This window comes from Ochotona princeps, chromosome 22, assembly GCF_030435755.1.
Source record: "Ochotona princeps isolate mOchPri1 chromosome 22, mOchPri1.hap1, whole genome shotgun sequence".
Lineage (NCBI taxonomy): Eukaryota > Metazoa > Chordata > Mammalia > Lagomorpha > Ochotonidae > Ochotona > Ochotona princeps.
The window spans coordinates 2,538,629-2,553,577 of record NC_080853.1 but is presented as its reverse complement, the minus strand read 5'-3'; the positions used below and the strand labels follow the sequence as shown (position 1 = coordinate 2,553,577).

The 14,949-nt window shown below is 53.4% G+C and overlaps 1 protein-coding gene across 1 annotated transcript in view; it reads left to right on the top strand.

The window, feature by feature from the left end:
- The first annotated feature begins 211 nt into the window (after nt 1-211).
- Nucleotides 212-14,949, top strand: part of VAPB (VAMP associated protein B and C) — a 39,632-nt gene continuing 24,894 nt past the window's right edge. The window contains exon 1 of the mRNA XM_058679475.1: nt 212-369. Coding sequence (XP_058535458.1) covers nt 312-369 — 58 coding nt within the window. The 5' untranslated portion in view covers nt 212-311. The remainder of the gene's footprint in view (nt 370-14,949) is intronic.

Here is a 14,949-nt window from a genome sequence, read left to right as displayed (position 1 = left end):
CCAGCCAGCCTGCCGGCTGCGTGCGTGCGTGCGTGCGTCGCGGCGTGCGTGCGTGCGTGCGTGCCGGGAGCTCGCCGGGCACCGCGGCCTCGCCCTCGCCCTCCGCCCCGGCGCCAGCCCCGCGCAGGCCGCTCCCCGCCCCCCGCCCGGCCCTGCGCCCCCGCCCCCGGCCCGGCCCGGCCCGCCTGCCCGCCTGCCCGCCTCGCCCGCCTCGCCCGCCTGTGCCCTCCGCGGGGGGGCGCGGCCTGGGCGCTGCGGCGCCGGTGACCTGTCCTCCGGGGGCTGCTGGCCAAGGGTGCCCGCCGACGAACATGGCGAAGGTAGAGCAGGTCTTGAGCCTCGAGCCGCAGCACGAGCTCAAATTCCGAGGTAAGCCCCGGAGGCCACCGTCTGGCGGGCCCCGTGGCCCGAGTGGGGGACGGCAGGTGGAGGCGACCCTGGCTGCGCCCCAGGACTGTCCGGAGCCGCCTGGACAGCAAGCGGCCCCCGTACGGGCGTCCAGCGCCCACCCCTACCAGCCTCGCCTTCGAGGCGCTCCTCGTTGGGGCCCATTGCCGCAGGCCGAGGCTGGGGTCTTCTCGGTGGCTTGGAAGCCCCAGCAGCCTGATGTCCATGCCACGGTGGACACCTCTCGGCCTTCTTCCACACCTGGCACCGTTGGAAGGGAAGCGCCCTGCGGACAGCGACTTGTTCGCCGGTGGTTTAGCGCCCAGCATGTCCTGGGCGTCTCATCCGCACCTGCGGACCCAGCACTGTCCAGGGGCAGACAGTGTGAAATGACCCCCAAGTAGAAGCCTTGCCAAGGCTTGCTGGTTACAGTGGGGGGAAAAGGCCGTCAGAAAGCCCCGGTGGACCGCTGTGGCCTTTGTTGGTGGCAGTGTGGCGGCCCTTGGCCTGGGGTGCCTCGCTGTGGTGTGTCTGCTTGGATGGTGGAGCCGTGCCGGGCTCTGCAGGACGGTTCGGCAGAAGGTGAGAGGCAGTGAGCTGCAGCTCCCGGTCAGCCAGAAATAGGCGGGAGCAAAGTGACCAGTGTGGCCGGATGTGGAGTTGACAGAGCTTTCTGGATGGTGTGTGTGTGAGAGAGAGAGAGAGAGAGAGAGAGAGAGAGAGAGAGAGAGTGCACGAGCGCCCAACACTGGATCGAAAGCTCTGTGAAAGGTGGTTTTGTGTAAGTTTATATATACATGGAGTATGCTGAGCATGCTCAAGGTAGGCCAGGGAGGGGAAGTGGGTCCCATGTGTTTGACTGGATAAGATCTTCCCCTTACCACGGAGCTTTCTGGAAGTGTGGAGATGTGAGTGACTGGGCCTGTTACGGAGGAGGCCAGATAACTGAAGCGACCGTGCTGAGTGCTGGTTTTCACTGGACTTGTCCCAGTCTCTCCAGGATCTCTAGCGTGGCTACTCCTGTGAGCTGGCATATCCACCTGACTGGCCCACAGACATTGCCCGAGGCCTGGCTCAGGTGTGAGGTGACAGTGGGACTTCCCCGTTCTCTCTTATCTTCCTCTTGAGGAGGTGGGCAGACAGGGAAGCCAGCCGGGACAGTGGGGTGGCGTAAGGCGATCCACAAGCACCGGTGCCCTGGGCAGGCTTGCTCCTGAAAGAGTGTCATTTGAGCCGAGTTATAAATGTCGGATGGAAGCAGGCTAAAAGAGGACATGGGTGGGGAGCGTTCCGCCTAGAGGATTTTGTGCTTAGAGGCACCAGGGCTGAGGGGCCCCGCTTCTGGGGTGCACGGCCACTCTGAAGGCAGTGGCAGGAGGACATCTGTTGGGGTGACAGGGCGAGTGGGAGACAGGGCTGGCGGCGAGACAGCAGCCAGGTCTTCTGAGGATTCTGCGGGATGCTGCCAGGGCCCCGGGTGGCGTAACTCCCTTAGCCCCAACCCCTGCTGTTCGGTCCTCTGTGTGATGGCATGGGGAAGGGCCCCGATGGAGAAAGTTCAAGTTTTGTCCCAGTTTTCCTTTAAAGATGCAGAACTTGGAGCCGGCCATTCCACTGCCCAACGTCCAGTGTTACTCTGTGGTTATAGGGATGGCGCTCGGTCTGTTCTGCCTCCCGTGTTTTTTCGAAAGAGTGATATTTCGAAGGAGTGCTTTGTACGTGTGCGCTTCTCAACAGCAATTAGCAGTTGTGGGCACAGTGCGGGGTACCAGTACCTAGTACTATATGGAGATGTGTAGTTGTTCAGTACTATGCAGAGTACTGTGTGGATCGCCGGACGCACAGTGCTGTACAGAATACAGTACCACTGTTCTACCCGAAAGGCGTGGCAGAGAGAGGTGAGCACAGTGGCCGAAGGCTGGCTCACAGGATGCTGACCAAAGTTCCTGGATCCTTTTGCCAGGAAAGTGTCCAAGAGAGGGGCGGGGTCAGCACGTGGAGCCTGTTGGCTGACTTGGAGGAGCGTGGCTTGTATGAGCCACGCAGGAGGCATTTGGTTTGTTCCAAGCTGAATGTGAACACTGGAAGACCAGACTGAAGCCTTGAGGCCCTGGCACTGCGCAGAGGAGAGCTGCCCTGTAACTACTCAGGGTCATAGTTTGTGATTTCTTGGGTTTCACTCAGATGAATCCAACTTTAATGTTTTTTTACTTGAAAGGCATAGTGACAGAGGCAAGCAGAGACTGGTTCACCTCCCAAGCATCAGGGTTGGGCCAGGCCTGAGCTAGGAGCCCCGAGCTCCGTCTGGGTCTTCCGTGTGGATGGCAGAGGCCCAAGCACCCGAGACTTCAGTGCCGCCTCTAAGGCTGCATGAGCAGGGGACTGGATCAGAAGTGGGGCAGGACTGAAGTCTGTACTCCTGTGGGACGTCTGTCACAGCGCCAGCCCGGACCCAACTTCTAAGCTAACGTTGAATAAGAAGGCAGTAATTAAGATGTGCATTCATCTTTTTTTTTTTTAATTATTATTTACTTTTATTGGAAAGGCAAAGCTACAGAGGTGAGAGAAGGAGATCTTCTATCTGCTGGTTCACTCCTCAAATTACCACAATGGTTAGAGCTATGCTGATCCGAAGCCAGGAGCCTCCTCTGGGTCTCCCATGTGGATGCAGGGGCCCAAGCACCTGGGCCACCCTGCGCTGTTTTCTGGGGCTGTCAGCAGGAAGTTGGATTAGAAGTGGAGCAGCCTGCACTTGACCCGAAACCCCTGTGGGAAAGCTGCTGCCGGTGCTACTGTGCCATGGCACCAGCCCACACTCGACTTAAAGTGAGGTGCAGAATTATCTACTAGACATTGGGAATCTGTGTGCTTCAATTTACTGATATCCGGAAAGCAGAAGGGAGCGCAAGGTGCCGTGACTGTGTTGGCTTTGCTGGAAGGTAACGGTCTTATTGTTGACTCACGCTGGGGACTCCCTGAAGAAAGTGCTCGGTCTGTGCTTGCTTTTCATGACAGTCTGCGTGGCCAGCACCAGCGGATGCCCTTACACACAGCAAGGGGTTCCAGAAACCCGTGGCACGCATGTGTCCTGTGCTTTCCATCTGTCCTCAGGCCTCCTGTGTCCCTTGTCGCCCTCCAGGCACTGACCGTCTCTCCTTTTCTCTGTCACTCAGGTCCCATCTGCAGCAGACAGTACTCTAGAGGGTCTTTGGTCGTTGCCCAAGGCTCTTAGCCCTTGCCCACACGCTGGCATGCCCCCGCAGTCACTCAGTCGTCTAGGAGTGGTCTGCCCACCATCTAACTGGTGCGAGGTTGAAACTATTGTGGACCCAGTGCCCAGACTTGGCCCTGAGGCCGAACCATTGGCCTCCTGTGGGGGTGGGGAAGTGCTGCTGTTGGGCCTCCTGGCGCGGGGTAGTTGAGAACTAGTTTCAGAGAAAGCAAGAATTTGGTCACTGCTGGCGGGGGGGGGGGGGGGGGGGGGGTGGGGGGGGCACTCCTGCAGTGGGAAAACAGGCTTAGCATCCCTCCTTCAGCCTCTCAAGTTGACGTTTAATTTCAAATTGTTTGGGAAGGTTAAAAAAAAATTGAATGCCTGCGCATACCCTCCCTCCGATGCAGTAATTATCTTTCAGATGCTAAGTACACCATTAATTCCTTAGCTTCTGTGTAGCCTGATTCCCTTAACATTTCCTGATCACAGAGAGCAGGCTGTTTTACAGCACAGCCAAATGTCAGCCGGTGCGCTGCAGGCCTTTATGGTGCGGCTTCAAACCCGTCCTGAATAGATGACGCTTGGTGTTGAATTATTAACCAGCCTGCTCATCCAGGCAAGCTTCCGTCTTGGTTGCTGGTGTCGCGTAGTTCTGAAATGGCATTCCTGGAAGAGAGGTGAACGGGAAGGTAACTTCCTCTCCCCTACGTCAGGTCCTGCCTTGCCTTCCATGGGCTGCTTGGGCCCTGGTGGCTCGCATGGCCCCTCATGGCTACCTGGGGTCGTTTTTGTGGACACATGGCCTTATTAAAATAATGAGTCTGAATTGGTGCTTATTGAAGAGCTGAACTCTGAAACATTATCCCTGCCTTTTATTTATTAGAATTATGCAACATCTTTCCATCATACGCTGGAGGCAAAATCCTGGGCCTTTTGACCTTGCCGTATTAGCAGTAAGTAGTTGGAAATTAGGGAGGGGTCAGGGAAGTAAATTATGTTGGTTACCATCCATATGCTACCCCTGGCTTGATTTCTTGAACCTGAAGCTTGAATCTTTACAGTAAGAATTACCTCTCCAGATTGCTCTGTACGGTCCGCATTTATGGAGAAATTGGCCCTGCTGCGGGTGACCCTGAGCCTGGCTTCCGGTAGGATGACAAGAGAGATGGACAGGGTGCCTGGCTCCATTAGTCATCACAGGGTTGCCACTGAATGCCTTTAATGAAACAAAATACAGTAAAAGCCTTCCGCACCTGGGTTGCGTTCTGGTTTCCAGGCTGGCTTGCTCATTTCCTTTCACTTCCTGTCCCTTCCTGGAAGCGTCCATGTGGCAGAGCCAGAGCTGCCTTGGCCCCTGCAGGGGCAGGGGCTCGCCGGTGGATCTGCTGCTGGCTTTCTGAGAACAAGCTGTTAGCAGGGCTCTGTTCTCAAGGCAGACACAGTTACCACACTGGATAGTCATTTGTAAAGTTAGCGAAAATATCTCTAGAAATTTGTTTTGTTTGTCTTGTTATATGTGTTTGTAGGATGTATTTGTTTGAAAGGCAGTTACAGAAGAGAGAAAGGTAGAGACAGAGAGAGGCACTCTGGCTGCTTCTGCCAGGGCTGGTACCGGCCACAGCCTGGAGTCCAGAACCCCATCTGGGCTTCCAAGGGCGTGTTAGCTGGATGCTGGACTGGAAGTGGAGCTCCAGGGACCCTGGCCGGAGTTCTCATGTGATGCTGGGCGCCCTGGGTGCCAGTTAACCCACACGGCCGCAACACCCGCACCAGAGATTTGCTTTTTCTAATATTAGTGTTTGCTTTTTTGAAGATTTTTTTTTATTGGAAAGCCAGGTTTTCAGAGAGAAAGAGAGAAGGCTCTTCTGTCTACTGGTTTACTCCCTAAGTGGCCGCAGTGGGCAGAACTGAACTGATCTGAAGCCAGGAACTTCCTCTGGGTCTTCCACGCGGGTGCAGGGTCCCAAGGCTTTGGGCCATCTTTGATTGCTTTCCCAGGCCACAGGCAGGAGCTTGGGAAGCGGGGCCGCCAGGACGTGGAACTGGCACCCATATGGGATCCTGGCACCTATAGGTGAGGACTTTAGCCACCAGGGTACCATGCTGGGTCCTGTTGTGGTGTTCTAACAGAAGCTGTTGAAATCTTACATGGTGCCGTAGGGCACCCTAGGTTCCCCTTTAGGTGGAGTAGTCGGGGCAGTGGGGTGGGGTGCTAGCCTCAGGGAACAGCTGATGCTGATTGCACAAAACTGTGAAGCTGTGCAAATCCTCTCCTGCAACTTTCTTTCATCCTTTAGATTCCAAGTCCTGCAGAGGGGGTTTCTTTCTTTCTTTCTTTTTTTTTTTTTTAAAGATTTACTTATTTTTATTGGAAAGTCAGATATATAGAGAGAAGAGGAGAGACAGAGAGGAAGATCTTCCGTCCACTGGCTCACTCCCCAAGTGGCCGCAATGGCTGGAGCTGTGCCAGTCCGAAGCCAGGAGCCAGGAGCTTCTTCCAGGTCTCGCATACGGGTGCAGTGTCCCAAAGCCTTGGGCCGTCCTTGACTGATCTCCCAGGCCACAAGCAGGGAGCTGGATGGGAAGCGGGGCTGCCAGGATTAGAACCGGTGCCCATATGGGATCCCAGTGCATTCAAGGCAAGGACTTTAGCTGCTAGGCCACTGTGCTCAGCCCCAGAGGGGGTTTCATTTAAAGTGAGAGAGTGTGGGAAGTTCTCTGAGTAAGCTGCCCAAGGAGAGCAAGGGAGAGGGCAAGAGGAGGCCCACAGGTAGGCTAGACGGGACCCAGGCTTCCTGCGGGCCAGCCCTGGCCTGGCTGGGCCACTGGGCAGGACATCCTGGCCACTAGGTGTTGGGGGCAGGAGGGAAAGGGCAGCTGCTGTTCAGGACGTGTCCCCCCACACTCTCCGTCAGCTGGCTTGGTTCTGCTTGGGGCTTTGCTCTTAAAGGGGTAATGGCTTTGAGGCGTGAAAGGGACTGTGGAAGATGACCAGAGTGCCTGGACCCTACCACCCACCTGGGAGACCCCGAGGAGTCTCCTGGCTCTGACCAGGCCCAGTATTGGCCGTTGCAGCCATCTGGGAATGAGCCAGTGGATGGGAGATCTCTCTCTTTCAAAATGAATACATCTTTCTTTCAAAAAAAAAAGATGCTGTGCTGATGCTGTCATGTGAGCCTTCCTCTGTCGCCTTACTCCCTACCCTGCGCCTGCTGAGTGATGTGCTTCGGGGCTGATTGGGCGCTATTTTATATTTAGCTTTTTAGTTGCATCATTCAACATTTATAGCTGAGTAGGAAGAGCGAAGGCATGAATGGGACCTGCCTGGGAGGTTGTTATCATTGTGTCCACTGTGGACAAGCGAGACGCTGACCTAGGACTTGGTCCCCCAGTTTTAGGCCCCCAGAGCTAAGAGGTGCTCTCAGGCCAGCTTTGCTTTCCTCTCTGTAATAGGAGGAACTTGAATGGAACACCTCTCTGTGTTCCTTCTGGGCCTTAGCTTGAGAACCTGACCTGTGAAGTTTAATTTGGCCTAAGCCAGCAAGGCCTGTGAGGGTGGAGGCTGGAGCTGGAGTCCCCACAGCACTCCCTGCCGTCTGTATGGTAGAGCAGGTTGGGGCCCCGGGGGGCTCCCCAACACTGGAGTCACAGGCCCTGCCGTGCCTGCTGAGATGCTCCCAACTTGTCCCAACTCCTCTTGAGTGTTTCTGGAGCTGCTTGGAGCCAGTTTTTCTTGTGTTGCCTCAGCCTGCGCCGTTGTGTACTGTGTGCGTGCTGGGTCTCGTCCTCAGCGTGGTTCATCTCCGGGGCTGGGACACACACTCCAAGCTCCCGGATGGACCGGTGGACCGAGTCCTTCCTTGTGCTTGTTTTCCGCTGGTGCTGGAATACTGGGTGTGGGCACCTCGCTCAGTGTTCATCGGGCCCTTCAGAATAGAGGCATTCATGGGAGGAAAAAAGCGATGTATGGTCCTGGTGGAGGCGTATCTGAAGTCTCTTTCTGCTGGTGTGGCACACAGCCTCGTCTCTGGCCTCTCTGGGAGCCTGTGCGTCTCTGCTGTGCTGATGGGTTGAGGGGAGCCATGGCTCGCTCTGAAGGGAACCTCCCACCCAGGACTTTTGCTGGGGAGCCCTGTCTGTCCCTGCAGCCCTGCTTGGAAGACCAGTCAGTGATCAGTCTTAGTGTCACTATTTTTGAGTGAGAGCTTTTGTTGTCTTTCCCTTTGAACCAAGGTGGATTCTTTTTCCTTCTAAGCCCAGCTCTAAGCGCTGATGAAGCCTGTGGTAATCGAAGCACACTGTCTGCTTATAGCTAGAAACTGTCCGAAAAATTTGTTGGTTTTTATTTGAAAGGCAGAGTTACAACCGAGAGGGGAAGGAGAGAGAGAGAGAGAGGTCTTCCATCAGTTGATTCGCTCTCTAAATGACCCCAGGGCTGGGCCAGTCCAAAGCTAGGAGCCCAGAACTCCACCTTGAGCTTGCACCTGGATACAGGGGCCTGAGTGCTTGGGCTGTGTCCCGCTGCTTGACCACGGGTGTTAGCAGGGTCTTGGACTGGCACTCATTTGGGACGCCCAAGCTGCAGGCCCTGGCTTCATGTGCTAAGCTCAGCACTGGCCTCTTGATCACTGTCTTACATGTTCTCTTTTCTTTCAGTCCTCAGTTCACACAGCTCCTCTGAAACCACCCTAATCTTGCCAGGTTTCTCTCTGTAGCATTTGTTTTTGAATTTTCTGATTAATTCCCCCTCTCTGCCTTGGAAATAAATAAATCAGAGAGAGATCTTCCATCCATTCACCCACCCAACAGCTGAGGCTAGACCAGGTTGAAGCCAGGAGCCAGGAACTCCACTCAGGGCTGCCACATGGGTGCCAGGAGACCAACGACCTGAACCATCATATGCAGCCTTGGCGGGACAGGAGCAGGAAGCCGGGTCAGAGGATGGGGTGGTGAGGGTTTGACCAGGCCCTGCAGCCTGGGATGTGGGCATAACCCACTGTGTCACCGCTCTTACAAGATGCTGCCTTCTCCAGTCGTGGCCCCCGGCAGTCTGCAGCAAACCATTTCCCATCTGTTCTCATTAGTAATCCTGCAGCAGGGTCCAGCGCTGTATCGTGGGTTCAGCCAAATGCTTGCCATTCTAGCATATTAGATGAGTGCTGGTTCAAATCCAGGCTGCTCCACTTCTCGTTCAGTTCCCTGCTGATGCAGAAGATGGCCCGTGTGCTTGGGCCCCTGAGACCCTGTGCACGGTACAGACGGAGTTCTCCTGGCCTGCCTGGCCTGCCTGGTCCTGCCCCAATCATTGCAGATACTTGGGGAGTAAAGTAACAGGTGCAAGAGTTCTCTTCCTGTTTCTCCTTCTCTCTCATTCTGCCTTCCAAATCAATATATATATATAAATCAATGTGTGTATGTATATATATATATATATACACACACACACACACACATAAAGACAAAACCCCTGCTGTTCTGGCTGACTCAAGACTCCCCTCTGCCTGTGGATGTCTGTGGACTGCCAGGTCCTCTGCCTGTCTGGTTGTCATAGAAACACCTTAGCCTCAACGTTCTGCAGATGGCATTCACCACTGCCCTCTTGTCCCCCTGCTGTGGCTTTATGGTTCTGGTTGCACCGGCTGGGGAAGCCAGCCGTGTTCAGCTCTTGACTGCTTCGTGCCTTTGCTACACCTGTAACATCCAGTCAGGCCCCTTCTGATTTCTTGCTTGAATTTTTTGAAATTTTGTTTATTGTTTGAAGGGCAGAGACAGACATCTCTCACCCACTAGTTCACTCTCCCAACACCTGTACCACCTGGGGCTGGGCCAGGCTAGCGTCGGAATCCTGGGACTCGTCTGGATCGCCCAGCTGTTTGAGCCATCAGCTCCTGCCCCCCCCCCCTGAGTGTGTGCTAGCAGGAAGCTGGAAGGAGGCTTGGAGCTGGGACTCCAGCCAAGCCTTCTGATGCGAGAGGTGTCCTGCACAGCGCCTGAACCACTGGGCCACGTGCCCACCCCAGGTCAGTCCATTTAAGCCAGCAGGGTCAGAGCAGGTTTCTGCCCTAATGGCCAAGTCTCCGGTTAAGACCCATGCCTGCATCCCGCAGCAGGGTAGCTGGGGTCACTGTCAGGCACTGCCTTGTGGCTGGGCTCTTGGCAGACATTGTGAGTGGAAGTTCTCCGTTTTTACCTCTCCACTAGAAGCATTTTTGAAAAGTCCTGTTCCCAGACCTTCATGTAAAGGAATAGGCGAGTCCGTAGACACTCTGTGTACCTCTGTCCATGTTCTGTTCTGAGTGTAGGTGTGTCCCCTCAGGGTGGGGGGAGCTCTGTACCTCCACTGGCTCTGGTTTTTCCTGCCTGTTTAATCCTTTCAGTTATACTATGTACGGTTTCAAAGATGTTTTTCTAAGTCAGAATGTGATCATGTGATTTCTCTAAAAAGCACTTCCTGGCTCCCCAGATCTTACAGGTTGTGTCCACTGTTTTTAGGCCCATGTCAGAGCCCCACAGAAGCAGGCTGCCTGGTACTCTGCCACCTCCACCTGCCTTGCCTGCACCCCCCAGGGCCAAGGGTACTTCCGCGCAAGCTCAGTCCTGGCTCCCCAGCACGCCCCCACCTCTCTTTGCACCTGGTGCTCCACATGAACCCGCATGACTTGGTCGTCAGGTGCAGCTGCATGTTTGATGTCTTCAAAGAGGTGTTAGGCCAGAGATCCTGGCTTTGTGCGCTCCAGGTGGGCCCCAGGAGGTGGTGCAGGTGCTCCAGGTGGGCCTTGTCAGAGCAACCTGGAACTTGGACCCTCATGTTTATCTCTTGTTAACTGAACACCCGCTAGGTGCTCAGCCTTGTTCTAGGGGCTGAGAGGACAAGCCGAGAAATCCTACCTCTGTGGCCGTGGACAAGGGGAACATGAGCTGAATCCAGAAGACAGCACGTGATATGTGCCAGGCAGTGGTGGGGCTAGGTGGGAAAGAAATGCAGGTGGGGAGAGGGTGATTGGGAAAGATTGCCTCACTCCGAGAAGGCGACCTGTGTAAACCAAGAGTGTGAACCATGCAGTTACTTGGAGAGAGAACATTCCAGACTTCAGAAAGGGCAAGTGCAAGGCTCTTGGATGGCAGGGCGTGTGCAAGGCTCTGGTGCTACCTGGTGTAACTGACACTGGGGAGAAGATGAGCCAAGGAAGTGGCAGGTGAGGAGGAGGACTTTGGATTTAATTGTGAGATGAGAAGCTTGGAGAAGCTTGTGGCCCTTGTGGGGAGTGGGCTACAGAAGTTGGTGAGTGGAGGTGTGCATGGAAGCCATACTCGGAGTCTAGGCTGTGGATTCAAGCAACTGCATTAGGCCAGGGAGAGTGGAGAGAGTGCTCACATCCTGAATCCATGAAGGTGGAGCGGACAGACCTTGCTGCTGCTTGGTTGTGGAGGAAGAGGGAGACGGGCTGTGGCAGTTGGGTGAATGGGTGAAGTGTCCAGTGGAGGTGAGGGACTCAGACTGCCTTGGCAGGTGAGGGCCTGGGGTGCAGGAGGCCAGCCGCCTTTCAGGTCAGTCTGTGGATGGAGGAGCTATAGGAAGGAATACTTTTCTTCCAATTGGAGCAATTAGGCAAGCCTTTCCAAAAGAGAAGGCCCTTGAACAAACTTTGAAGGATGAGCATAATTTCCAAAGGCAGAGGAAGGAGAAACTGAAGTTGCTTCTCACCTAACTCTCGGCCTCTTCCCTGGCCTCTTGTCCAGTTTAAGAAGCTGCTGACCTGGCTGATAATCTCTTCTCACTGATACAGCCACTCTGAATGAAAAGCAAACCAGACCAGATTGCCTACTAACTGATCAACCACACTGTTTTCTCGCTGGACACAGGTACAGAATGCATTGCACGTTCTGTGCCCTGTGTGTCAGGTGGCAAGTGGCAGCTGTTGATCTGGGGTGAGAATTGTGCTTGTCATGTATATTCGCGGCTGCGAATGGGGTGCTTGTGGGGGGTACCCATTGCTGCAGGTGCTGACACCCCGGGCCTGCCTTGAACTGTGTTAGCTACTTGATTCAGAAGGAGCTGCAGCCTGACCACTGCAGACCTTACTGGGCATTGCCACTCCTCACTCATCCTGTTCTCTGTGGAAAAAGAAGGCGTGTTTTGTTACTGCCTTATGTGAGTGAACTTTTATGTAGAGAAGTGATACAGCCTATATTTTTGTTGGTGACCATAGTCATGGCAATGGTAATCTTTTAAGGAGGGAAAAATTGCTAGGTTTTGTTAGCCACGGGATAGAGATTGCACATTACAAGTCTCGATTTATTAAATCATCTTCAGTTCTTTTCAGAACTGATTAAAGTTCTGTGAAGAGTCTTCCACCGTGTACTGTAACCGGTCTTAGTGCTGGTTAGAATTGGAATGTATGAAGCTCTGGTCTTGTACAATACTTTCAGCCATTTTAAAAAAAGGATTTGTTTTATTATTTGAAAAGTAGAGTGACACAGAGGGGAGACTTGGTTTATTGCTTTGCTCCCCAACAGCCAGGACTAGGCGGAGCTGGAGCCAAAAATCCCATCCAGAGCTCTCGCGTGAGTGCCAGGAACCCAGGCACTGGCGCTGCCCAGGTGTGAGCCGGAAGCTGGGCCTCAAGTGGGAACACCAGAACTGGAGTCTGAGAGGGAAGCACGTGTCCCAAGTGGAGGCTTCAGTTACTGTGCTACAGCACCTGCTCCTATTTTTTCTATTTAGAATAAAAGGACTATTAAAAGTAGTCCAGGTGTTTATGTTTACAAGGTTGGAGGCCTCTACCCTGCAGAGTGGTGGAACAGCTCTTGTCAGAGTTGTAGCTGTAGATCTTTGTCTTGAATGCATGAGAACACTATTAATGTCAGTGTGTTATAAGGGAGAACTTTGTTTTTTGTAAACTGCACAAGAACTGCCATCAGTGTTGGCTTATTGCCTTTCAGTAACCAATCTGGGTTGCGAATTACTGTATATCCAAGGGATTCTGGGCAAGGGGAGGTCTCTTCCAAAGGAACGTTATGTTGGTTTCGGACACCAATAAATACAGATAGCATCATGAGTAAACAGCAACTAAGGGTCTCGGTGGTTGGACTCATTTGAAATCTGCCTTGAGTCAGTCAAGTGGCATTCCCTCATACCTGAAAGGCCTGTCTGTCCTTCACCCTATGTTGTCATTGTTCCCTGGGAGGATATGGTGTGAAGCCTTGCTCCCTGGAGGGTGCGGCGTGAACCCTTGCTCCCTGGAGGGTGTAGTGTGAACCTCTCCATTCTGTGCTGTTTCCCACTGCAGTGTCATGGGGTGTCATGCCACCTGTGTTGGCACTCTCACTTGTTAAAGTGCACATCCGGCTTATTCTTTTCAGCTGTTCTGCACACTCGTGCAGAATTGAGCGCATTTATTCTGAGTAGGAGATCTCTGAAGCTGTGGGTGCTGGTCTCTCGGTGCCCCCCATCTTACCTGCTGCATTCTTGCGCCACAGCAAGCTGCCTTGGGATCCAGTTGCCCCCTCCCGTGGAGGTGTTGGCAGACTGAGTTTTAGTTTTCTTTGCCCTGAAGAGCTGGGGAAGGAGGGAATGAAGGCAGCAGCCCTGCTGACGTGGTGGGTGTGAGCATTCTCAGCAGCTGGAGGCCTCGGCTGGGAGAAAGGAGGATGCTTAATTAACTCAGGACACTTGGTTCTGTGGCTCTTCAGGAAAGCTGGATGACTGCGGTTATCTGTGTGCTGACTTGAAAAAAAAGCTATGCAGCTAGTCGTTTTGTTGAAATACTGGAATGCAGTGTTTGCTGTTGAAAACACATTGAGGGCCTGGCCGTGTGGCCTAGTGGCTCAAGTCCTTGCCTTGAACGCACCAGGATCCCATATGGGCACCGGTTCTAATCCCAGCAGCCCCACTTCCCATCCAGCTCCCTGCTTGTGGCCTGGGAAAGCAGTCAAGGACGTCCCAAAACCTTGGGACTCTGCACCCATGTGGGAGACCTGGAAGAAGTTCCTGGATCCTGGCTTCAGATCGGCATAGCATCGGCCGTTGCACATACTTGGGGAGTGAATCATCGGACGGAAGATCTTCCTCTCTGTCTCTGTTTCTCTCTGTATAACTGACTTAGCAATAAAAATAAATAAATCTTTTTCAAAGTTTTGTTTCTGTTTCTGAAGCATTTGTTTAATATGTGGAGCTATCAATTTAATCAAGAAAATAACTTTTTAAAAACGCTTCTCCAGCATCCTTACTCTTGAAATCATGATTATTTAAGAGCTCACCCTCTTTGAATATCCATCACAATGATGTTTCTCTTTCATTTATTTCTGGATGGGGCAAATTTTTCATTTTTATTTTATGGAGATTTTATTTACCTATTTGAAAGGCAGAGTTAACAGAGAGATGGAGAGAGAAGGAGAGCTCTTCCATCCACTGGTTCTTCCCGCAGAGGGCAGCAACAGTTGGGGTTGGGCTGGGCCGAAGGTCCAACAGTTTCCTCCAGGTCTCCCACATGGGCACAGGGGTCCGAGCACCTAGGCTGTCCTTTCCCACGCTTTCGCAGGCACATTGGCAGCGAGCTGGATCTGAAGTGGAGCAGCCAGGACTTGAACGCTGTAGAGTGTGCCTTAACGTTGATGTCACAGCAACAGCCCTGGGGACACTTTTAAAAAATGTGTCATTGAAAAACAATCTCAACTGAACTTGAACTGTGGCAATGCAGCAAGGTGGAGGAATCCACCATGGGGGAGGGTTTGGGGAGGGTTGGAGGGAATCCCAGTACCTATAAAACTGTGTCACATAATGCAATGTAATTAATAAAAAAACTGTGTCATTAAATAGTTACGATGAAAACCTTGTTCAGAAGCCAGTGGACATTTTCATTGCCTTATTTCTGTATGCGAACAGTACAAATGTGGGATGGCCTCAGATCAAGCTTTGGTAGGCAGGCATCTGTCTGCCTTAGACACGGCGGGGTCACACATGCAGTGTAGCCTCTTGAGCATGTCTGGCTGCTCCGGGCTGCGCGAATGTGGTGGTAAGCTGGGCATGATCTCTTCCCTGCCATCCCAGAATGTGGGGAAGCAGCAAGGAGAGGAGTACGCAGGAGATGGGAGGGTCATTATGCTGGACAGCAAGTGACCGGTTCTGATGTCTGGGTGCGTGCGCCCCAGGGGCCCTGTGGAGAAAGCACACGCCTTGTGCGAGGTCTTGGACAACAGGCACCGTAGGCTCACCGTCTAGCACACTGGCATCTCCTCCAGCCTGCACCTCTTGCAGGCTCTGATGGTCAGTAGTGAGCAAGTGGGCCAGAAATGTTTGTGTTTATCTCTAGGAGCTGGAGGTGTACATGAATAAGGGAGGAGCTGGT